The sequence below is a fragment of the Stenella coeruleoalba genome (assembly GCF_951394435.1).
Source record: "Stenella coeruleoalba genome assembly, chromosome: 16".
NCBI lineage: Eukaryota > Metazoa > Chordata > Mammalia > Artiodactyla > Delphinidae > Stenella > Stenella coeruleoalba.
The window spans coordinates 60,759,508-60,785,011 of NC_137162.1; the positions used below are offsets into that span (position 1 = coordinate 60,759,508).

The 25,504-nt window shown below is 51.6% G+C and overlaps 1 protein-coding gene across 1 annotated transcript in view; it reads right to left on the bottom strand.

Moving 5' to 3' along the window:
• Nucleotides 1-25,504, bottom strand: part of LOC307175649 (cadherin-23-like) — a 240,463-nt gene that overhangs the window by 18,078 nt on the left and 196,881 nt on the right. Inside the window, exon 9 of the mRNA XM_079900970.1 lies at nt 21,023-21,101. Within this exon, the coding sequence (XP_079757096.1) occupies nt 21,023-21,101 (79 nt within the window). The remainder of the gene's footprint in view (nt 1-21,022; nt 21,102-25,504) is intronic.

The following is a 25,504-nucleotide window of genomic DNA, read 5'->3' on the forward strand; positions in this document are numbered from 1 at the left end:
ACTTGTTTGTGAAGGAAGCTCCTGGCACTGCCCCTGGCACCAAGCAGAGCCTCAGAGCCCAAACACCCTTCATCCCAGGCCAGACGGAGGGCAGTCTTTGACCTTCGGCCCCCTCCAACCTCTGCCCAGATGCGCCCATTCTCCCTCCCGGCAATGCCAGCTGTGGCAGCCCCAGCCTGCAGCTCCCCTATCCGAAGATAACTTATGGCTCTAATTACCGAGAGCTGGGTGGGAGTGTCTGGAAGGAGCCAGCCCCACCAGGCTTGGTTCCTGTCGACAAGGGGCTGCCAAGTTGGCGAGGGCAGTCCTGCATGCTGCCACACTGTCCCCCCCTCTCTGGGCGGTGACAAGGTCCTCCCTTCCCTTCTGGGGTGCCTGCAGCCTGCCCACCTGCTCTGAGGGTGGGGTGGGGGAGCATGGATGCAGTGGGGGGTGTGGGCAGAGCGGCTCTGAGGCCGGCCCCTGAGAGAGCTTTGTCTAGAGAGTTGTGGGAAGATGCAGGAGGGATGAGCTGGCGTAGGGAAGAGCAGGCGAGGCCCGGGGGGCTCAGAACAATGACCAGGCCCTCCCGAGGGAGAAGGGCTCCCAAAGAAGCTGGGGTGGTATGGAAGAGTTGCGAGCGGCTGGACAGACAGACGGACGCAGCCAAGATGGTTCGCATGACGAACCCTCCAGATTGTCTTTCACCTGGCCACCCCAGTGGGCTTCCAGCTGGTCTCCCTGCTTCTCCTCTTGCCCCCTCTCCAGCCCATTCTCCAGCCAGCACATCTTTCAGAAGCCTGATGCAGATCAACTTACTCCACTGCAGTGTCTTCCCAGTGCAAATGGAATAACCCCAACTCCTCGGCCTGGTCTGCAAGGCCCTGAATGATCAGTCCCTGTCCAGCTCTCTGACCACACTTGCTTCTCCTAATCCTCTACTCTCCACTACACTGACACCTCATCCAACCTCTTTTTCCAGTTTCCTGTTTCTTAAATATATACACAGCTTATGGCTGTCTCGGGGCCTTTGCACATGCTGTTTCCTCTGCCTGGAGCTCACTTCCGGCATAGCTCCACGTGGCTGTCTCCTCCACTGTTGCTCAGGCCCCTCTCAACTGTCACCGTAGCAAAAAGGGCACCACCCCAGCTAAGTGGCCGCAGCTCATTCTCCATCATACCTCCATCCCCTGTTTTATTTTCTTGTAAGCCCTTGTCACTCTCTAAACTGATCTTGTGCATTCATCTGTTTATTTTCTGTCTTTCTCACTAAACTATAAGATTTGTGAGGGCAACAGCTTCATCTCTCTTGCTCATGGCTGTGTTCCCAGAGCTGACACATGAGAGGGGTTGGATAAATATTTCTGAATAATCAAATGAGCCCCAACTCTTTGTGTTACAAAAAGGGACACGGACCTTCAAAATGTCCAGCAAGCTAGAGGCAGAGCCGATAGACCAGAAGCAACTACCCTGACCTCCAGGACCAGGTCCCTTGCTCTACTGATCCTTCTTTGTGTGGGGGGTGAGCTGCCAGGACTGCCAACCTCTGCTCCCTTCCTCAATAAAAGCGCCCTAGGGAGGCAGGCTCCAAGGTCCATCGTGGGGGTTTTGAGGAGCTCCCCCCGGTGATGGAGTGACATTTTCCTGCACCTGGGGCAGCTTAGGGCAGGGCATGTGGGGAGAGCTAGGGCAGAGTAGCTGAAAGAGCGAGCCTGGGAATCAGGTCCCTCCCTCGCTGCTCTGGGCCTTGGTTTTCTCATCTGTGACTTGGGAGGGTTGGACTGGATGGTATCTGGGTCCCTGTGACAGGTGAGCCCCATGAAACTGGGCCCCTGATGTTGGGAGAAAGATAGAGACTGGCAAGGGGACAGGTGAAGGCACAATAGTGCCTGTTCTGCTCCCCTCCCTCCCTGACCCCAGCACCGCCACAGGCTCTTGCCCCCAGCCCGCGTTATCAATCTCCCTCCACCTGGAGAGCACCCCTAAATGAAATTCCTATTGGCATGAATCCTGTGATATAACAAGTCACTCGCTTTGCCTGGGAAATGAAAGATGATAAGGCAGAGTTCCTGGGACAGAGGCGATCTCCATAAATCTGCCAGGGTGTTCTGGGATTACTTTGTGGGATTAATTACCTGTCCTTCAAACAAAGACCTGATCTCAGAGGCCGAATGTCCCCAACCTGTGAGGGAGGGAGCTTTGGGCGGTGGCAGGTGGGGCGGGGGTGGGGGGCCCTGGGCTGAGGGGCAGGCCACGGCGGGGGGCTGCACAAGTGGGGCACTTTAAGATACCAGGTCAGCACTTCACTCCTTCTGGAAGACCCTACACCGCTCCCTCCTGCCCAACACACCAAGTCAACCTGCTTCCAAGACTTTCTGCAGCTTGGGCCTTCTTGACCTCCAACAACCCAGCTTCCCCTCCCACCTGTTTCTCATGTCAGCCCAGGGTAACACTATCTCCTCTCCTCTCCTAGTTACACTCCTACTGCCCAGAATTGGGGGGCTTCCCAGCATGGATGGGAAAGTTCTATGTACAGTAGACAGAATAAGGACTGGACCAGGAGCCAGTTCAGTGTCTACCACTTCTCCAACCATATGACCTTGAGTTTCTTGAACTCTCTTGGTCTCAGTTTACCCACCCATAAAATGGGAACAGCATAGGCAAGGTCTGTACATGACAGGGTTCTCATGAAGACCCAGTGGGGCACGGTGGCCCGTGGAAAGCACGTGGACTTCAGACTCACACAGACCTGCCATTTCTTGGTCTAGCATGACCTTAAATGTTACATAACCTTTCTGAGTCTGTTTCCTCCTCTGTGAAATGGGGACACTGATAGAGCTTGTTGTCAGCATAAGATACAACCTCTGTAGAGGGCCTGGCATGACATCCTTGGGAGGGATTCCACTGACATCCTCATTACGCTGCAAGAGGAGTGCGGTCACAATGGCTTTCTGTCTTCTGCTGTCCCCCCAGGCCGGTCCCTTCTCCCTGCTGAGCCCACACTGTGTGCGAACCTCCCTCCTCTCCCAAGTGGACCCAAGCGGAAGGCATCACTCCTGGGGCCAAGGAACACCAGTGCTAATCACAGGGTGGCTGCCCAGGGCCAGGCTGGACACCAGCCAAGCCCCAATTAGCTGTCTGAGTCACAAGGGCCACGGAGGAAAGGAGGTTGGTATAGCCTTTGGCTCCCTGGAAAAATAAGGAAGGGGATGGATTTCATGGTAGAAACATGGATGTTAGATGGTCACCTCTGGGTGGAGGTGGCTGGGGTGGGACAGAAAGGTCCTGGATGTGAGATAAGGGTGGCCATGCCACATGTGACTTGGGCAATCCCAGGCAGGCCACAACCGGTCGGCTTCCATGGTCTCATGGGGTGAAGTGGGAAGGCCATCCCTCCCTTGCAGTGTCATCCTGAGGATGGATTGCTTAGGTGAAGGCCCCTGGCAGCTGCTCAGGCACACATGAGCCCCTTAGGAAAGGATGGCTGCTTCCTAGGTTCCCAGGGAAATGTGGATGGGGCCCAAGCAGGCCTCCAGGGTTCAGAGGCTCATGTCCTAGGGGCCTGGTGGACATGTGGATTCCAGGGGATTCCATGATCACCACGATGGGGAGGAAGAGAATGGAGATAAGAAGGCGGATGCTTGTGGACCCCGAGCCAACCAGGCAGCCACAGGCCAGAGGGGACACGGTCCTGGGCACAGGGTGGGGGACAGCGGATCAGAGAGCAAATGGAAGCTGAGCTGGTTGGTGAGCATGAACCTCCCATGAGAAAAGGAAAGGGAGTGACCAACCTGCTCCCATCAGCTCAGCAGACGGGGCAAGTTGGGTGGTCAGGGAAGGCTTCCAGAGGCGGTGAGTGGGAAGATAAGGTTTGAGGGAGGGGCGGAGTACAGAAAGATGGATAACAGTGGAACAGGCAGACTAATCAGGTAAATGGGATGACACAGGCACCTCTCTGCTCTTCCCAAGTACCCTTCTTTCAAGAAGGTGCAGTGAAAAGCAGTCACTTCTCCTAGGTGATGTGAATGAACTTGTGAACAGTAGTAATTTACTGAGCATTTACTATGTGCCAGTCATTGTGCTAAGTAAGCACTGCCTTCTCTTTTAGGCAGGGGTTTGAACGTCAATCTACAGAAGTGATTTGTTGTGGTCCCACAGGCAGTTGAACTTGGAGTTAGAATTTGAACTCAGATCTATCAGATCCAAAGCTCTTAGCTGCTACCTCAGCATACAAATGCCGAAGCCACTTCTCAGGGAGCAGCCAGTCGGTCATTTTGTCCTGTGGGTGGCCCATCCCATCACTCCAGGTTGAGTCAGTTTAGGGACAGCGTCCGTACCTCCTAACTCCTTGGCCACTGTGCCTTTAGGATGGCCAGTGTGTGAGGTAGGTGCTTTGAGTCCCAGAGAAGCAAGATGAGAAAGAAACAGCAGAGATTTCCTGGGCATGGAATGGGTGTAGGGTTTAGGTAAAAGGGGCGTTTGCTTCTTCAGATCTGTTGGGTCCATCCACATCCCTCTGAACTATATCCATCTTATTGGACTCCAGATTTGATCTCCAAAACTGGAGTCCAAACTGCTTGGGTCCAAATCCTGGCTCTGATGTTTACAAGCTCAGTGGCCTTGGGCAAGTTACTTAACCTCTCTGAGCTTAGTTTCCCCATCAGTAAAGTGGCAACAATGATAGTACCTTTATCATCGGGGTGCTGTGAGGAGTAAATGAGTTCATATACGAGCTGCTTAAAGCAGTGCCAGGCACGTGGTGATTACCAAATAAATGTTAGTAAATGTTATTATTAGCTGGGTGGGTTTTCCCCTTTACCTCCCATCCTACTCCTTCTCTTCTCCCAAAGAAGTACCAATCCAGTGCTTTGCTAAATGTCTCTGTATGTGCTTGTATTATTGTTAAATATCTACTGTGGCTATCGTTTTTTTTTTTTTAACTTACAGACATGGTATTATGCTATTCCATTCTATTTCTTTTATCACTCAATACTAGGTTTTAAAGATTTATCTACAATAGTTTGCTGTCTGTACATCTATTAAGTTGAACCCTATGAAACTGATGACATTCGACCATTTTTGACCTACAAAAATGGTGATTTAGTCTAATAGTATCTGGCTTCTAACTGATATAGAGTTTTTGTTTTTTTTTAACATCTTCATTGGAGTATAATTGCTTTACAATGGTGTGTTAGTTTCTTCTGTATAACAAAGTGAATCAGCTATATGTATATATATAACCCCATATCCCCTCCCTCTTGTGTCTCCCTCCCACCCTCCCTATCCCACCCCTCTACGTGGTCACAAAGTACCGAGCTGATCTCCCTGTGCTATGCGGCTGCTTCCCACTAGCTATCTATTTTACGTTTGGTAGTGTATATATGTCCATGCCACTCTCTCACTTTGTCCCAGCTTTCCCTTCCCCTTCCCCATGTCCTCAAGTCCATTCTCTAGTAGGTCTCTGTCTTTATTCCCGTCTTGCTCCTAGGCTCTTCATGACCTTTTTTTTTTTCCCCTTAGATTCCATATATATGTGTTAGCATATGGTATTTGTCTTTCTCTTTCTGACTTACTTCACTCTGTATGACAGACTCTAGGTCCGTCCACCTCACTACAAATAATTCAATTTCACTTCTTTTTATGGCTGAGTGATATTCCATTGTATATATGTGCCACATCTTCTTTATCCATTCATCTGTCGATGGACACTTAGGTTGCTTCCATGTCCTGGCTATTGTAAATAGAGCTGCAATGAACATTTTGGTACATGACTCTTTTTGAATTATGGTTTTCTCAGGGTATATGCCCAGTAGTGGGATTGCTGGGTCATATGGTAGTTTTATTTTTAGTTTTTTAAGGACCCTCCATACTGATACAGAGTATTCTTTAGTGTAGGGGTTGGCAAACCTTTTCTGTGAAAGGCCATAGTAAATATTTCAGACCTTGCAGGTCAAGAGGAAAAATTGAGGACATTATGTTGGTACTTATCAAGAGAGAAAACAAATTTCCACAAAATTTTTGATGAAATTTGAAGTATAACAATAATTGAGCACAATTTTTTGTAACACTGGTCTACTAGTAAGAAGAGTGGAATTTTGGGGCAAAGGATAATACTTTACTTAAATGGAGTTCAAAGATAGTGCAACTACCATCAAATCAACTGCAAAAATACTCATCTTTAAAATCCATTCTTAGCTTGTAGATCATACAAAAACAGGCAGAGGGAGGACCTGGCCCGTGTGCCCATGTGAGTATGAAGAATTGGTCATTGTAACTGCCATCTGCATTTCTCTGATTTCTAGACAGTTTTGGTACCTATCCGTATATCCACTAATCTTCGGGGTGTCCCATTCTGTGAATATACTTTGCTTATTTTTCTATTGACTTTACCAACTTTTTCCTATTGATTTGCAGGAATTCCTTATATATTCTAAATATGAGTCCCTTGTTGGTTTTAATTGTTGCAAGAATCTGTTCCACACATGTCATCTGTTGTTAACTTCGTCTATATATTTCAGTGGAACTGGAAATCCTTTGATGATCAATTTTTCATTTATGGCATGTGCTCCTGGGTGTTAAGAAGTCCTTTCCAACTACAAGGTCACAAAGACATACCCCCACGTTTCCTTTTATGAGCTTTATATTTCACCTTTCACATTGAAGCCTTTAATCCATCTGGAGTCTACCTTGGTATACAGTGCATGGTAGGGATCTCGCTTTATTTTTCTCCATAGGGTGAGCGAGTTTTCCCAACACCAGCGACTATACAAGTCATCTTTTCTTCATTGATTTGTGATGCCACCTTCATCATATATAAAGTTCCCATGTGTATATGTGGGTCTGGTTCTAAGAGCTCTATTCTGTCCCACTGGGCTATCGTCTATCTTTTAAAATGTACTAGATGGATTTGGGGCTCATCCCACTCATTGCCCTGCTGCCCGCTTCTGTACCAGCTTCCCGGATGACACCATCTCAGGCTGCCAGGTCCCTATGGCTTGTGGACGCTGCTTGCGATGATGAGCTGGCCAATCTGACCCCCTCTAGGAAATTTGGAACTGGAAAACTAGAATATGGAGATGGTTGACAGCTGAGGCAGAAGCCAAAAGGACACTTCAAGAGTAGCCATGATGCAGAGAGGTCAATAGAGCCATCATGGACTAGGTAGATGCATGGACCCATCCTGGAAGGTCACGAGGGAGCCATTGGAGAAGAAGGACATGAGCGGGGCAAATTTTCAGAGAGGGGAAAGATGCTGTGGTAGGCTAAATAATGGCCATCAGACAGCCAGGTCCTAATCCCTGGAACCTCTGAATGTTACCTGGTGTAACGAAAGGGAAGTTAACAAACGTGATTCAGTTAAGCATCTTGATACGGGGAGATGATCGGCTGCACCCTACAAATAATCACACATGTCCTTAAAGAGGGAAGCAGAGGGAGATCTGACTACAGAAGAGGAGAAGGCAATGTGGCCAGGGAAAAAGAGGTTGGAGTGTTCCAGCCACGAGCCAATGAATGCTGGCAGCCACCAGCCGCTGGAGGAGGCAAGGGGTGGATTCTCCCCTGGAACCTCCAGAAGGAACCAGCCTGGCTGACACCTTGACTTTAGCCGTGTGGAACTAAATCACTTTGGACTCTGGCCTCCAGAACCATAAGAGAAAACATCTCTGTTGTTTTAAGCCCTCAAGTTTGTGCTAGTTTGTTACTGAAGCCATAGGAAACAAACATAAATGCTGTAAGAAAGGAGAGAGGGCTCAAGCTCTGTCCCAGGTCCTCATCCTGGAAGGCCTGACTCCAAGGAGGGTCTGCCCCGGATTCCTATAGGAACCCCACAGCCTCACAGAAGGCCCCTTTCTCTGAGCTTCCTAAGCATACTTGAATTCTTGGAACCACAGGTGCCCTGAAAGGAACAGCCAATACTCCATAGCTTGACCCGTAAGACCATTTAAATCACCTTCTGCCTTCCTCCTCTACAGCCCAGTGGGCTGGTCTGCTGCCCTTCAGACATCTCATGAATAGCCAGTCCTTCCTCAAAGGCTTTGCTCCAGTTGGTCCCACCTGCTTGGGATGCCCTCCTCCCCACCTAACCCACCCATCCTTCAGTCTCAATAATACTGCCTTGTGGGCTCTAGCCCTCCCCCTTTTCCAAGGTGCTATCATTTACACGATTCTATCCAATAGAGGGCTGGTGTTTCCTGAGTTCTTGCCTGGCGTTGGGTGCTGTTCTGAGCACTTTACATGTACTGATACAACTCTCAGAACCCCCGGGAGCTCCATCGTCCTTCCCATTGTACAGATAAGGAAAGGTTCACGTCAAGTTACTCCGATGTCAGGACTGCCCAATCTTCAGTCATTTGGATGCCACCCTCCCAACTTTTTCCATATGTGTATGCAACTCCTATTATTATTATTTTCTATTTTTCTTTCATTTGATTCCTTTTCTCCCTTAAAGAATCATTCTAAAAGAATCTATCTAAGCATCTCACAAATGGGGAACCAGTTCATTGGCCATAAATAGTCATTGTAAATTAGAGAAAATGAGCGTATGTGGTGAGATTTCAGCTGCATCGGCTTGGCATCTGAAGGCTCCAGCCTGCTCTCCTTTTGTTAAATAGGGAGACAAGCCAAGGGGTAGAGAGGTGTTAAAGATGTGAGTACCCAACTGGACTTCCTGCTGGACAACGCTGACAGCAATAGAAATTCTAGAAGAGGATTGAGAAGGGAATAGCCCTCTCACTGTGTGATGCGATGCTATTTCACGCCCCACCCGTGTGTCACTTAAAATCATCTCTCTGGGGAATCAGCGGTCAGTTGGGGTGAAGCTGCTGCCCTCGCCCCAGCCCCAGCCCCCGCCCCCAACGCTCTCAGCCTTCTCTGATCTCCCAGAGGACTTGCTGACAAGCATGAGGTCCTCAGCAAATGCTGTTAGGATGGACAAGCAACTTTTCATACGTTTACCTCCCCAGCAAATCCTTAAGCTTCTCACAGAACGGTTTTCCATTTCCAATTTCCATTCTAGATCCTGTCTCCTCAAGACCACCAAGAAGGGAGGCTGGCTCGCCAAGACCTCCTCACTAAGCATCTGCTGAGTCATGAAGGGGTAACTCTTCTGTCCCTACAAACTTCTAAAGGATCGACAGCATCCCAGGACCTCTAGTCGTCCTTTCCAAACTGCTCCCTAAGTCCCAACTAAATGGCTCTCCGGACATTTAAGACTCCGACCATGATTAAGAAGAAAAATCAGTCACTGGCTCCTTTAAAATAACCCTTGCTATGCTGGACATTGTTGTGAAGTGCCCTTCAGCTTCTGCTTTCACTGATGTGGTCCTTCAGAGTGGGGCATCTTCATGCACTGGCAGCAGGAGGGGGCGGGAGGGGCAGTGAGCTAGTAAACAGAGGCAGCCTGACTCCACCCCACTGCCCCCCACAAGAGAGATGTCTTCTGAAGGCGCTGGAATGGAGCACAGCCCAGCAGAAGGAAAATGTGAGCAATAAATTCCTTCTGTGTCAGAATGTTTGTTCACTTCAATCAATGTCTGAAAATATCTGCCCTGAAATCTCTGTTTCCAGGATATTGGTCAAATATTTGAATGGGGCAGCCAGTTAATTGACTCAGGAGGAGCACCTGACAGAGAGGCAGAGGGAGGGCTGCAGGGGCCCAGGAAGACAGCCAAACCCACAGGTAGATCCAGTGACTCCCAGAGCCCGGCAGTCCCATCAGGTGCTCAGGGCAGGGGGAAGGGGAGGGGAGGCCAGGGGCACTGGAGGAGTGTGGGCTCTGGAGCCAACCTGCTCTTCCTCCCACCAGCCATGTGACTTTGGGCAGCTGGGCCTCAGTTTCTTCATCTGCAAAATGGGCTGACAATAGTACCTACCTCATGGGGTTACTAGGAGAATTTAAACAGTTGATGCAGGAGAAGCATTTAGATCTAGTCCTAGGCATCCACAAAGTGTTTGCTACTATTATTGTTATTGTGACCCCTTACTCTGGCATTCAAAGCTCTCCCAATGTGAGTCTCATGTTGGAAGAGGGTGTTAGAGCTGGATAGGAGGTCCCCTGAATGTGTGTTCACACCCTGCCCTGTGACTGGTGATGCCCCCTTCCTTATGGTCTCTCTAAATCATCCCTCAAGGATGGCCTTTCCCAAAGACAAACCCTTTCCTGACCTCCTGGAGCATTTGTTATACATGCCATGCTTCAGGCCTGTACGATGAATTACTTGTGCAGCTGGGTTCTCCCTGGGGCCAATACTGGACCTGTCTGGTGAACTCGTGGGTGGGCCTGCACAGTGTCTGATATGTGGGCTAAAAGAAAGGTCCCTTCCCTTTCCTTTCATATTTTAATTGCTTTAAAACATGGGTTCTGTAGGAGAGATGGGGGTGCGGAAGCTGTCACGGTATCCTCATGGCTCTGTCTGGGTCCCACCAAGACAAGAACTGAAGGCTGGAGTGGGAGGAGCTGTTTATATGGTGGGGAGTCATGGAGTACAGAGGGGCCCAGCAGGGATGCTGTGGGGCCCGACTGCAGCTGCAGGTAGGGGAGAGGAGCAGCCCCTGTCTCTGCCCACGATCCACTTTGGCTCCAGGGTCATGGAGTGTCCGGGGCATGCGGGGCCATTCCAGCGGCTACGGAGGGTGTTCACAGCAGCGGCCCAGGTGAGTTACCCTCTTGGCTTTGTGTAAGGGACACCCACAAGGGATCAGGGGCAAAAGACCAGGTCAGTTAGACAGCACGTGGGAACCGCCTCCCTCCCTGCCCATAGGGGCCCCTGCAATGCTTGGGGATCTTACCAAGAGCTGTAGTCTTAGGTTTTCGCAGGCAGAGAGGAGAGGCAAGAGCCAGTGACATTTGCCTTTCTAGGGACTCCATTACCACCTGCGTGCTGAGGAACCCTAGTATCTTTTGCATGCGCTTGTCATCAACCAGCCGATAATGTTTTGGATAAACCCTATTAACATTCCCATTGTACAGATGAGGAGACTGAGGTGCAGACAGTAGAAGTAACCTGCTCCAGGTCAGCTGAGACCTGAGTCAGGCTGGCTGTGAGAAGGGCCTGTTACTAAGAGTTCTCCCACTCTCTCTGCAGGGTGCCTGGCCCACAGCAGGCACACAATAAATGCTGATGACATGGAGATGCCGAGGGGAACGTAGGTGCAGATGTCAACATTTTTGTTCCGCCAGGAAGTCATGAATCAGAGCCGCGTAGGGGCGGGAGGTGGCTGATGGGCTGAGCCACTAGAACTCCATCTGCTTCACTCACCCTCTCTGCAGGGCACCCCAGGGTGTCTCCCTCCTGTGGCCCCCGCCCCATTCTCTTCTCCTCCTTCCTGTTTTGGCTGCGCAGAGCCCAGAGAGGCGAGGGAACAGCAGTGTGAGGCTGTGTCTGACTTCAGGCTTAATATCTTTGTAACCATATTGCAAAAGGGCATGCCTAAGACGGCGCCTTACACTTAATCTTTCTCTTTTATTGCTTTTTCTCTTGTATGATTTAACCTTGCACCAGGTATCAAGCTAGATAAATAAAAACTTTTATTTCAGATTAGCCCCGGCTGGGGGCTGCCTTGAAAGCTGAGCAGTCATCCGGGGAGTCAGATGAAAAAGGGAGCTGGGAATCTGAGCTGCTTAGAGGGGCTCACTGCAGGTTCAAAGCTCCTCAGAGATATTTGAGAGCTTTTCTGAGGTGGGAGGACGAGATCCCCTCCCAAGCCCACAGCCTGGGGAGGCTGAGGTAGGCGGCTGACGTCCCCCTTGTCCAGCCTTCCTGACCCGTGCTTCCTAAGTGGCCCCTCGCCCCAGTTACCTGCTCCTCATGCTGGTATTTCCTTCCCAATACTTAACATGGCCAGGAGACACTGCCTTTGATGATATTTAGTTATCTCTTCCTCACTAGAATGTGAGCTCTGTGGGCACAGTGACAGCGACTTTCCCTTCACAGTTGGTCCCCGGGGTCTGGCATGGAGCCTGGCACACAGTAGGCACTCAACTAATATCCACTGGTTAACTGAATGAATGAATGAATCCTAGGATTCCGGTCCGGCACGCAGACCAGCGGGTTGACGTGAATCACTTGGTTTCCCAGGCAGAATAGTAAAAGATAGCAAAAAGAATGTGGGTTTTGGAAGCATGAAGGTCTGGGTTTGAATCCTGTGTCCCCCACTTATGTGCTGTGGGACCCTAAGCACGTCTCGTGAGCTCTGTGGGTCTAGTTTCCTTATCTGTAAAATGGCTCTGGCCAGCCGCCTTCTGGGGTTAGGGTGAGGGTGAGAGAGGATGTATGTAGCCCAAGGCAAACTCTCCCACAAGTTCAGAGAGAGAGAGATACAAGATGTTAGAGCAGCATGGCTTGTAACAGCAAAAATCAGTGTATACACCATTCGACAAGAAAATGGATGACCTGTGATCGTTTCCCATGATGAAGTAATACAGAGTAATGAAAATGAACAAATAATATCTACATCAAAAAAAAATACGGATGGATCTTGGATATATCATATTGAAAAGAAAACACAAGTCCCAGGAGACTGTGTGTGATACTTTTTAAATAAAGTTCAAAGACAACTAAAGGCAAGCAATATGCAATGTGACAAAATAATTTTTAAAAGCAGAGGAATGAAAAAATGCAAGATTGAAAGAGACAGCTACGGGACGGGGAGGCAGGGGATGGACTGGAGGAGGAACACAGGTATGTGTGGTATGCACGATGGTTCAGCTCTTGGGTTGGTTGGTGGGTTCAGGGGTGTCCACAATATTATTAAAAATTAATAATGAAACCAAAGTGGACCAGTGCTGACCGTAGGCCAAGGACGATGTCTAAAGCAGTTGTGTGTGCCTGAAGTGGGCCAAGATAAAGAAAGAGAATGCAAGACAAACGCCGGCTAATTTCACAACCCTCCAAGGATCTCAAGCCCCTAGCAGTTCAATAAAAAGCAGTTATTTAGAGATGAGGAAAAACTAGAAATGAGCCAAATTTTTAAAAAGACAAATACCTGTTGACCTGGGGAAACCAGACTAGAACCTCCCACCAAAGCAACCACTAGGCGTGAAGTAGAATGAGCCCCAGCCCCCGAAAGCAGCCTCCAGCCACGACTGGTCTGCCAGACTCCAGGTCTGGAGAGAAGTGGGTTCTGAGCTGAGTTGAGGGCCATCCCCTGCCCAGCTGTGGAGGCGGAATCGAGGTGCTGCTTGGGCCTAAGTGGGAGGTCCTGGGCGTGCTCGCACAGTACATGGGGCCCACAGGAGGCTCTACAGTGTCCCGAGCAAGGGTCAGAGACTCCTGCCCATGAGGAGGGTGTGGGAAAGAGGAGAAGCAGAAAGGGAGGGTCTCAGACCATGGCGGTGAAACCTCTTCAAAGTCCACTGACCAATTTGATTCATGGGAAAGAAGCAAGGGGCAAGGCACAGCTACTGACAAAGAGCGTGCAGGGCCTCAGTAAAGGAGAGAAGAACAAAGACTCAGGTTTATCACAAAGGTGGGGCACAGAAGAGTGTGGGTAGCAGGAGCGAAGAAGAAGTGTACCCCTGAAGAGAGGAGGGAGAAGGATCAGGGAGAATGAAGTGCGGCCTCTCCTGTGGTTCATCAGGAGGAGTTTAGTGTTAGTGTGACCTATTGTTGTTGTTTTGGTATGTGGTGGGAGAGAACTGGAAATAATATATGTTTAACCAAATTTTTAAAAAGTCAGAGGCACTGTCCCTAAATATTGTTGAAAGAAGAGAGCCATGGGATGAAAACTGGATAAACCTTGGATGGCAAATTCATTCCAGCTCTCAAGAGAACGCCTGTCAACTACCAGTGGCTGATGGAGGCTTGGAGGCCCATTCAGGCTCAGTGAGAAAGTGTGCCGTGATCAATTAGTGATGTCTGCCTTGGTATGGGATGGGGGAGATCTGGTACACGTGCTGACATGGGTCTAGTGTGGCAGTCATAGGTGTAAGCAGATCAGCTTTCCTTATGAATATGTTCCTTTCTGCCTAGGCTACCACCAGGAACCCCTTAGAGGTTAGAAGATTCTTTGTCTCCCCCTTTTCCTGCACCATATTTTCACTATATCACCTTGCTGACTTCCCTCCTGTACATCTTCACAACAACCCCCAGTCCTCCCCTAGACTGATGCAGTAACCTGTTAGCAGATCACCCTCATTCCAGTGCTTCCTGTTCCGATCATCCAGAACTCCTATGAGGTAAGTCTTCTGATGACCCTCCCAGCCCCAGCCATGCTCAAGCACCCATATCTTTTGCCTTGTATGCCCTCCACCAACTGGCCCCACCACTTGTCTTATCTGCCCTGACTCCTCCCTGGCTCCCTCTTGGCTCCATCCGTTCCCCACTGTGCCTGGCCAGATGCCCTGAGGTTTCTGGGGCTTCCAGGCACCCACTGTGTACTCTAAGCTAGGGGCTTTGGTGTGCAATTCAGACTTCCAAAGCAGATCTGCTTTTCCTGAGTTTTTACTTCTTGGGGGGAGAAACACGCCAAGCAGCTTAATCACAAGGGCTTTGAAGTGATTCAAATGATGGTCTCCTGTGATAGCTGTCCCCCACTAGGCCCTGGCCAGGGGCCCGATTTAGTTATTGGCATATGTGGGGGTGTGGGCTTGGGCAAGTCTGACTGCTTATTCTTCCTCTCTCTCTCTCTCTCTACACACACACACACACACACACAGCTTTCATTTCAAAGCGCTCAATGTGTTTTCAAGGAACTGCCTCACTTGGTAGCATTGAAAGTGAAATCCAGCGAGGGGCAAGTGAGAGCTTTGTCCTTCACTAACCAACCTGGGCAAGTCCGCCAGTGTGACCCAGTGGTGAGGCCACTGCCTTTCAAGCTGGGACTGAGGGCTTTCAGCCCTGATACTGCGCACCTATTCTTTATTCTAGGCCAGCATTTCTCAACCTGTGTTTCATTATCGCATGTCCCTCCAACCTCCCTAGCCATTTGAAACATTTTTCCTAACTGCTCCCCCAAGCTGTGGTATTTTAATACCACAGATATAACATATGTATATCTGTGCCTTATACATAAAAGAAGTAAGATTTTTTTTACCTCTCAGAATACATTTTTGCCCCCTTGGGGGTGATATTATCTTGTTGATGACACGTGCTCTTCTAGACCAGAGCTTCTCAAAGGGTGGTCCCCAGACCAACCACATCAGCATCACCTGGGCCCCACCTCTGGAGTTTCTAATTCACGTTTAGGGTGGGGTCAAAACTTTCATTACTAATATAGTTCCCCGGCGAAGCTGATCTGGAGCCAACACTTGGAGAACCAGTGTCGTCATGCAAACTGGCTATATTCTGGAACCCAAGAGACTTGGGTTCAAATCCCTGCTCTTCTGCTTTGTAGCTGTGACCCTTGGTCAGTCTATAAAAGTCCCTGAGCCTTGCTCTACGTGCCTATAAAGTGGAGTAATGATGTCTCCCTCATACACTACCGTGAGGGATAAACGGGTCCAGCCAGTGCCTGGCTCACAGCAGGTACCCAACAAAATGAGGTTCCCCTCCCCTCACCCTGGGGGATATTGCAGAACTGCGGGAGGCCTGGGGAAGCAGGGCTCAGATAGGGAAAGGGATGATGAGAGAGGTTAAGCCTCTTCAGCCTGGAAAGTGGTGTCTGGGCTGAGATGGCGCTGTAATGCAGAAAGTGGTGGAAAGTGCTAGCTTGGGCTCCTTCACCAAATCCTTACACCCCAGGGTGGTGAGGGCCTTCGGGTACCGGAGAAGGGTTTGTTTAGTGTCAATTACAGGAAGGAGAGAGTGAAATGACAGAATTCATCAGTCCGGTGTTTATGGAAAATGAAAATGCCTCCCCATTGACCTGCTTGCTTCCACCTGCCCTCCTCCAACCCACTGTGAGCTTCTCACAAGGCAACCCCGACCACGTCCCTCCCCTGCTGACCTGGCTCCCCACTGCCCTCAGGACCAGGGCCTGGCTTTCTCCCGGGCTGGGCATTCCACACCCTGCGTGGCTGGCCCTGCCTCCCCCTGTGGCCTCCTCCCCCACGGCCTCCCTCACGTGCTGAGCTCAGCCACGTTCAATTACTGCAGCGCCAAGATCGGGCTGCACGCTCTCCTGCTCTGGGATCTTGGTACTCGCTGTTCCTCTGCCTGCAACAGACCCTCCCTCCACACTTCCCGGCTGGTTCCTGCTCATCAGTCGGGGCTGGCTTAGATGATCTCTCCTCATTGAGCCTCCCCTCCCAGTGACGGCTGGGGAGGCTCCCCCCTCCCACGGATTCTTTCTCACTTTTCCTGACGGATATTTTTGAATATACACAAAAGGAGAAAGAAGGGACTAGTGGACCCCCCAAGGAGCCACTGTTCCATGTTAACAATTATCAGCACAGCCCCTGCTGGTCTCCACAGTGTTCCACCAAGGCATTGCAGCCTGTCCCCCTGACTGCCTGCAGGTTCCTGAGGCTGAGACAGTGATTCGGGCCCCACCAGCTCTCAGGACATTCGCACAGAGAAGGCCCTCAAGCCACTGTGGGTGGATATTAAGAGTCCCCATTTGTTGAGCACTTGCTACAGATTCAGGTGCTCTGCTAAGTGCTTCCGCGTCTGAGCTCACTGAGTCCTCATAGCGTCCCTGTGAGACGTGGGTTATTATTACCTCCACTTTACAGACTGGAAAACTGACGCTCGGAAGGTTACATAGCTGGTCGGTGGTAGAAGGCAACCCAAGGCAGTCTACTCTGCAATAGAGCTGCTCATTGAAAGAGAATGTGAGCCACATGTGCTATTTGACATTTTCTAGTAGCCACATTAAATGAAAAAATAAATAGGTAAAGTTAATTTTAACAGTATGGTATCTTTAACCCAGTACATTGAATATACCATTTCAACATGTCATCAATGTAAGACATTACTGAGATATTTTACAATCTGGTTTTCATTCTAAGTCTTCAAAATCCTGTGTGTTATCTTTACAGCACAGTTGAAATCAGACTGGCCACATTTCAAGTGCTCCAGGGCCACACGGGCAATCGTATTGGCCAGCACAGCTAGCAATCACCACCCTGGACACGGCCCTAAAGCCTGCACTCTCAACCACGTACTTCTCTATACTTAAATGAATTAAGGAGAAAGTGAGTGACTAGGAGTCCCAAGGACCCCTGGTCCTGATCTTTCTTTGACAATAATGCTTAATATTTTATGGCCCTTTAGAGTCTCTCTGGCATCATCTCATCTGCCACGGGAGTTATTATCTCCATTCCATGAATGAGGATTATGGGGTTAAGAGGGCCAAACGCCTTGCTGGACACCCTGCGGCAGGTGGGGGTGCTGGGCCTCACACTGACAATTCTGGACTCCAAGTCCAGCGCTCTGCGGGGCAGCTGCCCCTTGAAGCAGGACTACCTCCCTCTGGTAGAGGAGGGTGTCTGCTCAGACCACAGGCTGGGCTGGCCACTGGGGACAGGAGCCCGCAGAGCTCCAGAGGTCAGGCCCTGGAGGAAGTGATGCCCTTGGTGAGCGGCAGGGCAGGCACGGGCTGAGGGAGCGACGGGGCCCGTGCCAGGTCCTCTCTGGGCAAAATCCTTGTTCTTCTTTGGTCACAGTTTGGCCACAAGAGGCTGAGAAAAAATTGATGGCAGTGGAGCCATAACTTACGTCTGAAGGCCTCTTTGTTCTTGGCAAAACAGAGGGGTCATTAGTAATGGGGAAAGCACTGGTGTGCGGACATAAACCCCCCCGGCTGCAGGGACGGTAAACAGCCCGGAGGGGACAGGGCCTCAGGGAGCTGGGCAGGTTAACCTTGTGCCATGGATCCCTGCGGGCTCAGGCCTGTGTGCGAGGCAGACCACCTGCCCAGGCTCTGGAGGTGCCCTCAGGACTCGCACCCAGCTCCAGGAGACCCTGAGGCCCTCAGTTCTTTCTTTCTAATGAAAATGGTTCCAGAGCACCTGGGCTGGAGCAGGCTCCCACACTGGGCACTCAGGGCCAGCGTGGGGCAGTCAGCATGAAGGGGCCCGGGAGGGCATCCCTTCTTCTTGCTTCAAGCCAAACAGGCACCGGCCAAGCCACCTGGGAGAGGGCTGCGACTTAACACCCCTGGAGAGGCAGGTGTGTGAGGCCAGGCCCTCGGCAGACAATGTTCTTTGCAGCAGTGCCTATGCTGGCCGGCTGGGGTAAGTAGAGAAGAGCCCAAATCCTAGCCTCTGTCCACCTGTCCCCCTGGGGACTGTGCCCTCCTGCCTGCCTGCCTGCCTGCTTGGGTTTGGGCTGAGGCTGGCTCACAGGGAGTCCACACCGGCCCAGGCCTGGGGAGAAGGGCAGGCAGGGGAGCCAGGTGCCCAGGATGGCATGGGAAGAAAGAGGACTGCCCTTTCCTCATGCTGTCTGAAAAGGATTTGGGTGCGCTCGGGTGGCGACAAATACCCATGACAATGAAGACCATCGTGGCCACCCTGCCAAGTGCTACCTCACCGAGGATGGCAGACATTTGCCGCAGTGCTGCCCCCTCCATTTCCACACCCATGGCAGACTCTACCAACTGATCACGGCACTGAGCCTGCTTGGCTTCCTGGTCCTCTTCGGGCAGCCATTACCAATCAATCAAAGTTGGCAGGTAAGAGAAAACCCATCTGTCATCCTTTCTAAAAGCCCTGAAGGCACATCTGTGCTGGCAACGGGAATCCTATAAAACTATGCTAAGTGTTCCAGGCCTTCCAGAACTTTCTGCCTCCTGCCCCCACCTTCACACACATCCCCTACCTGTCGTTTCACATCCTGGGTCTCCCTCCTCGTTCTGTTGTTTGCACTTGGGAACCTGGTCCAGGAGAGCGTGCCTCTGGAAATCTCACGGGATGCTGCCTCAGGCAATTGCCCCCAGACTCTAAGCTTCAGAGCCCAGCCCAGATACCAAAGCAGCTCTGCCCTGCAGCCTCCTGCTCCAGAAGAAAGGGGTGACCGGGGCCATCTCTGAAGGTTAGAGAGGACCTGAGGGTCTGGGGCTGGTGGCCTGGCACCCAGCACGGACCTGAAATGGACCAATGCCCTGGAGGATGGCCTCCCAGTGTCACTGCAGGCATTATTTCCAGTCTGTCCATGACCTCAGGCCAGGCCCTGGCTCCCTGCTCCCCACCCGCACCTAGGAGTATGTCTGGAAGCAGCCCAGAGCCAATGAGATGAGGAGACAATCCCTTACCCAGCCAGGTATCCTGCCCATGCTGCCACCTCATACTAGGCCCCCAACTCCATCACCCTTGGGGCTCACCGGTGTTCCCTCAGAGCTCCAGCACAAGCCTCCTGTCACTGGGAGGCACTTGCTTTGCTTCCCAATTTGACAAACTCATGAAGGATACCAGTATCAGCGTGGGCCTCCCATCTCCTCTGCTCACCAGGAGAGGGCCCCTAATTCCCAGGAGGACTCTGCCTTCCTACAGAATGGCTTCCTTCCTAGGACCTCCTTTTCCATATCCTGGCCTAAGGACCACCTACCTCTGGAGCACTGGGAGAAAGGGCCTTTCCTGGGTTGCACCGCAGTGCTACGGAACAAGAATCTTCACGCACGCCAAGGACTCTGCATTTTTGGTAGGAGCCCCAGCTGATTCTTGGGCATACTGGAATTTGAATACCCGTTACCCTAGAGTGATGCTCATTCATTCATTCTACAAGTACATATTGGGCTTTATTCTTGTTGAGTCCTGTCCTGGGCATCAGAATGGGGAGGAAATGGGGTGCGGGGAGCAGAGGCCCAAACCCCCACTGCTGTTACTGACCACATGAGCTGGTCTGACATTCGCTCTGGGTCCTGGGGTCCCCTGGGCTTAGAAGCACAATAACAGTTATGCTAGAAGCTGCAGGTCACAGGAAGCCCATAATGCCCTGATTTCGTGCATTCCAAGGATGTGAGGGGTCTCCCTCACACCAGCTAACCCTCAGCATCCGGAAGGTATTATTAGTTGCTGGCAGAAATAATAATAACAGCTAACACTTATAAAGTACTTTAATAATTAATTAAGCTCTTGACACACAGTGAGTCTTCTGACTTTTGAACCACCTAAGGTAGATACTCTAATTGCTCCCACTTTATGGATGAGAAACTGAGGTATGGAGAGCCACCCCAGGCGGGATGCTCAGGAGACTCCATCCACGTTCTTGATCACTACACACATCGGTGCCTTTTGAGCTTCAGGGAGAAAATGCTCCCAAAATGCCACTCTCTATTCTTGGCAGTGTGGTAGGGCGGGGCAATGGGGTGGACACTGGCCTGGTGGCCTGCCATCCTCCTGGCCATCAGTCTGGCCTGCTCAGATGCACCAGGCTGACCGTTCACTCACCAGCGGGTTGGGCAGGGAGGCCACGTGTGGGGTGTGGGTGTGGGTGGGAGAACAGGGACAGGTCTGGAGTGTGTGAGTGAGTGAGCAGTTTCTCCTGGACCTCACCAGCCGCCTTGCTCCAAAGCCACTCAGTCCCAAGACAGCCGAGGAGCTGCTGCTTTGTTAGTCTTTGGGTGGGGACGTGGGGTGAGGGGTCCCATCAACCAGAACCCTCTTTGCATTCAGTCACTGTTCTGCTCAACCAAGAGATTGGGTGGGGAAGGAGGGCTTACGTGCCTCCCTGCAACATTCCAGACGAGACATGACTTTCTAACGGTCAGAAATGTAAAAGGAGCGTGAAATCAGCCGAAGTTGCAGCTGTATTAGTTCTAAAGTGATGTAACAGCTGCCATCTTTTCATCAAGTGAGTAAAGAAAAACAAAGAAAATCCCAGAGCACTGGTAAGAGTCACCAACGACCTGGGCTCAGAGCCCCAAAGTGCCCAGAAGCCTGAGACCTCGGACAGCGGCGCACACTCCTGCCTTCCACCACCACCCAGCAGCCCCAGGCACCTAAGCCTCTGTTCCAAGCTCCTTTTCCCCTCCCCTGCGCCTCCCTCCTTTAGCCGGTCAGTTCCCTGCCTGGGTCCATTGGCCAAGGTTGTCCCTGGGGGCAGGTCCCTTCATGCCACTGTCCCACATGGCCATAGATCTCTCCACTGTCCTGCAGAGCCTGACACTCCTAATGCAGTTCTTCTTGAGTCGGGGTGGGGGACCAGGGCAGCCCAGGCCTTACCTGAGATGATGGTGTAGCCAATCCCCCGGGGACGTCCTTTATCCTGGTCGATGGCGGTGATAACACGCACCGTCGTGCCCTGGGTGGGAAAGAGAAAGGACTTGAGTTTGGCCGCCCAGCCCCCAGGCTGCTGTTCTTCTTTGTAGCTGTCCCGGCACCCACAGCTTCCCTCCCCATGGGGACTTCCTGGCCAGCCTAGGAAGTAGGTACCGAGTACACAGGCCATCATCCCTGGGACATACGCTGAGGCCCCCGGGCAAACACCTCCATGTCCACTGGAGAGGCCCAATCTTGCTGATTCTCTTGCTTCCCCTTCCCCTCCCCAACTCGCCTCATTCGGATAAACCACCCAGGGAAGAAGAGCTGATGGAGGAGCATCCAGCAGGAGGACAAGAGGTCTGGTCTCTATCTCGAACACACATCAATGCTGTGTGACCTCAGGAAGTTTGCTGCACCCCTCTGGTCTGTTTTTCCCCACCTTAATATGAATAACAACAACTCAGTTTTCAGTAAGGACTGAGTAAAGGAGAAGATAATGAATCAACTACTCTGTGAATGAAAGCATCATAAACCCTGAAAATGAGTATCTCCAGGGATGACCGTGACAACCATGGAGGCCACCATGGTCCTCTGAACCATGCCCCATCCAGCACTACAACCAGCAGCTCCTGCCTCACATGGCTCTGCCCCACACCCCATTCATTCTCCCTGCAGCGCTGGGGGGGAAGGGGCTAGGGGCTGGGACTCCCACATGGGGATTCGGGGACCCCTGCTTTTGGGGAGCACACAATATGCACAGACACTGCTATACAGATATGAGGTTGCTTAGATGCATAAATGTACCCCAGAGTGTACAAGTCCACCTGGAGGAAAGGGTTGTACAGATGGTGACATTTAGGATGGGTCATGAAGAGTGAGTAGGAGTTTGCCAGAGAGAGAAAACAAAAAGGAAGGTGCTCCAGGCAAAAGACACAACACCAGGGGGCTTCCCTAGTGGCGCAGTGGTTAATAATCCGCCTGCCAATGCAGGGGACACGGGTTTGAGCCCTGGTCCGGGAAGATCCCACATGCTGCAGGGCAACTAAGCTTGTGCGCCACAACTACTGAAGCCTGCGCGCCTAGAGCCCATGCTCTGCAACAAGAAAAGCCACTGCAATGAGAAGCCCGTGCACCACAAAGAAGAGTAGCCTCCGCTCGCCACAACTAGAGAAAGACCGTGCACAGCAACGAAGACCCAACGCAGCCAAAAATTAATTAATTAATTAATTAATTTAAAAAAAAAAAAAGACACAACACTGGCAGGGGTTTGGAGGCCTACGACTCACTAGGAAGAGATGCTGGCATATAATGGGCACACTCAAGTATCAATTGATTGGCCAAGTGATTGAATAAATGAACGTACAAACGATTGGATCCTAACTTCGCCGCCACCACCACTTGCTGAGTCGCCCCTCACCCAGGGCAATGTTCACTTTGCTCTCCAGGCCCTATCACACCAGCCATGCCTGCCTGAGATTCCGGCCCAGGCTGCAGTTCCCCTGACTGATGGAGAGCAGGACAGCCTTGTCCCCAGCCCCTAGGGAGATATCAACCCTGGCATTTGCATGTCTAATGAACGTCTCTTGTGGCATTGGTGCCTCTCACATATTCACTGGTCATCAGCTGGAGACTGAAGCCTGCAGGCTGCACCCTCCACCCCCACCTGAGCACCTTCTCCTGTGGAAAGAGGCTAGTTCCTGACATGCAGGCCTCTGACCTGGAGGGAGTGCCCTGGGGGCAAGGTGCCTCCGACTCCTCTTGGTCTCCCTGCCAGGACACAGGAGGGGCACCTGCCACCTCACCCTCCTGGGCAGTGCTTCCCCTGCACAGCTGTCACTCCAGCCTCTCCTGAGCCCAGGTGTGCGGCAATCCTGAACGCCCCCAGGTTTGGCTGAGGGAAGGTGAGAATGTTGCAGGGGAAACGTCTCCAGCAGAGAAATGGACACAGCGCAGAGGTGGAGGCCACACAGAAAGCAGGTCTGGCTCCTTCCTTTGCACTCCCCGCTCTTCCCCCCCGCCCAGGAGCTCTAGCTAGATCCCATGGAGGAAACAGACTGTTACAAAGTCAGAGAAAGATGCTATTAAAGACGCATCTCTCGAAGTGGGTTCTGAGGACCTGAGCTGTGCGAGAGAGTGTGAAGCACCTGCGGCGGCAGGGGCCCTGCTCCAGCGCTCACTATGTGCCTGGCGCTGCTGCGAACGCCTTTTGTGTATTAACTCATTTCACCCTCTCAACTACCCCGGGAGACGGCCCCATTTTACAGATGAGGAAACTGAGCACCACGAGTTAAGTGGCCTTTCCAAGGTCCCACCGCGAAGAGGGAATGGTGAAGCCAGGATTCAAGGTCAGGTACTTTGGCTCCAAAATGCTCTTGCCTGCCAGGAGATGCTGCTTCTGTAACAGGTCGTTATAGTAATGATAACTGTCACTTATGAAAGTTGTGGCTATGTACCACGCACTAGTGTAAGCACTTTACATGTATTAATTCATGCCAAATATGGGAAAACATACATTCCCTGTCCCTCCCTTGGAGATGCACGATGGGCTTTAATGTGGTAAAGGCTCCCAGAAGTGGTAAAGCGGTAAAGAAATCTGTTACCCTTTGTTCTCCCCCATTTTCTGAGCTGAAGACAGATTCTTTTTGTGTAACATCTTAACAGCCTCAGACCCAGGGGTACGTGGGAGGTCATCTGGGAAGCACTGCATTAGATCTGAAGGGTCTACACAAACGGCTCCCCCCATCACTCCAGGGGGCGTCTTTTGGGGGTATGCCTTTCCTGGTGTCACTCCTTACACAAGAGAGGCCTGGATTTGTCCCCAGGCCTGAGAGTCCAGGACTCTGGTCTGAGGCTCCAGCTGCCAGGAAGGGCTTTCTCAACACAGGGTCGGCTCCCTCTTTTACAGCCCCATCCAATCTGCGCCTCACGTGTGTTCCAGCATGAGGGTCCCCTGGCTGCCCCTGGCCTGCTGAGGGCAGGGGCTGGCCTGCCAGGTCAGCTGGGCCCAGTGCCTACCAAAGCACCATTCCAGACAGTCGCTAAACAATAAACCTCAAGGGGCAGCTGCATGCTTGCAGACGTACAACCAGGGCCTGGAGTGGTCAGTGAGCCTCGGGAGGACGGGAAGGGGGCCAGCGCTGGCCTGTGCAAAGAGGGGAGGTGGTGGTCAAGGAGCCCTCAGCCCTCAGAGCCCTGTGAGAATCTCCCCACGGGTAGCCCTGCCCTTGGCAGCCTGGAGTCCTCCTGGGGGGCCAGGGCTCAGATGGCCCAGTGGGAGAGCCAGGACCAGACGGCAAGGAGGCTGGCTCTCCCCCGGAAGAGCCACACCTGAGCTTCCACGAAGAGAGCTCTAAGAGGCTCCCGACAAAGTTTGGGTTCTCATCTTTTTGGATAAATAAATCCATTTTTAATAAAACCCTGAGCTTTTAATACAAGTGCAGCCACAAAGACTGGAAATGTTATGAGAAGGAATTAACAGGGAGGACTAGGGGCTCCTGGGAACCCACCGCTCTTGTTTCAGTCTCAGTGATTATATTTTCAATATACTGAAACTATTTCCAAAGATGAGAGGATGGAGAAGTGCCTGTCGCGGGCCTGGGCCCCTCTACAGGGGTGCACTCTGCTTGGCTGGCTCTCCAGAGAGGTACCCCAGCTTGGGGTGCATCAGGGTATGGCCAGGAGAGCAGGTAGGTGGGCGCAGAAGGGCTAGAGTTGGGGCCCACCTGGCCACAGGGCTTCTTCCCTTCATAGGAACCCACACTGCAAGCAGGAGGCTTCCTGGGAAATGAGGCCCCCACCTCCGCCCCCAACCCCTCCCCCGAGAGGCTAAAGGTGCACAGGCATGCAGGGTCCCAACTCCTTATTGGGGGAAGATCAGTACAGCAAGGGGGTTAAGGGTGTGACTCCGGTCAGCCTGTCTGGATCTGAATCCTTTGCGTGAGTTACTTAACTTCTCACCGTTTGGGTTTTCCCCATCTATAAAGTGGGTATTACAACAGTCCCACACCTCAGCAAGGGATACATGGAAAGCACTTGAAACAGCACTGGGTGCACAGAAAATGCTATAAAAGTGACTGTCACTATTCACTGGAGCCTGGAACCGCCGTGCGCATCTGATGAAAGCTAAGAGGCCTCTTCCCAGACTATGCATGCATGTGACGTTCCAAACAATTCCAGCAAAATGCAGGCCCCGCAGGACCCCAGGTTAATGATCCCCACCCTGGAGGGAAGACGTTTTCTGGGAATTCTATAGAGAGAAGAGCTAGGAGCTCACAGGGAGAGCTAGCATTAGTTGAGCACCTACTGTGTGCCAAGCACTGTGCTGGGCTCCCGCATAGGTTCCTTCACTTTTTTCTCACAACCTCTCACAGTAAGGGTACATGTGGGGAGATTGCGGCTCAAGGTGTGGTGAGGGGGTGAGTTAGGGTGCCAGGCAGCCCCAGC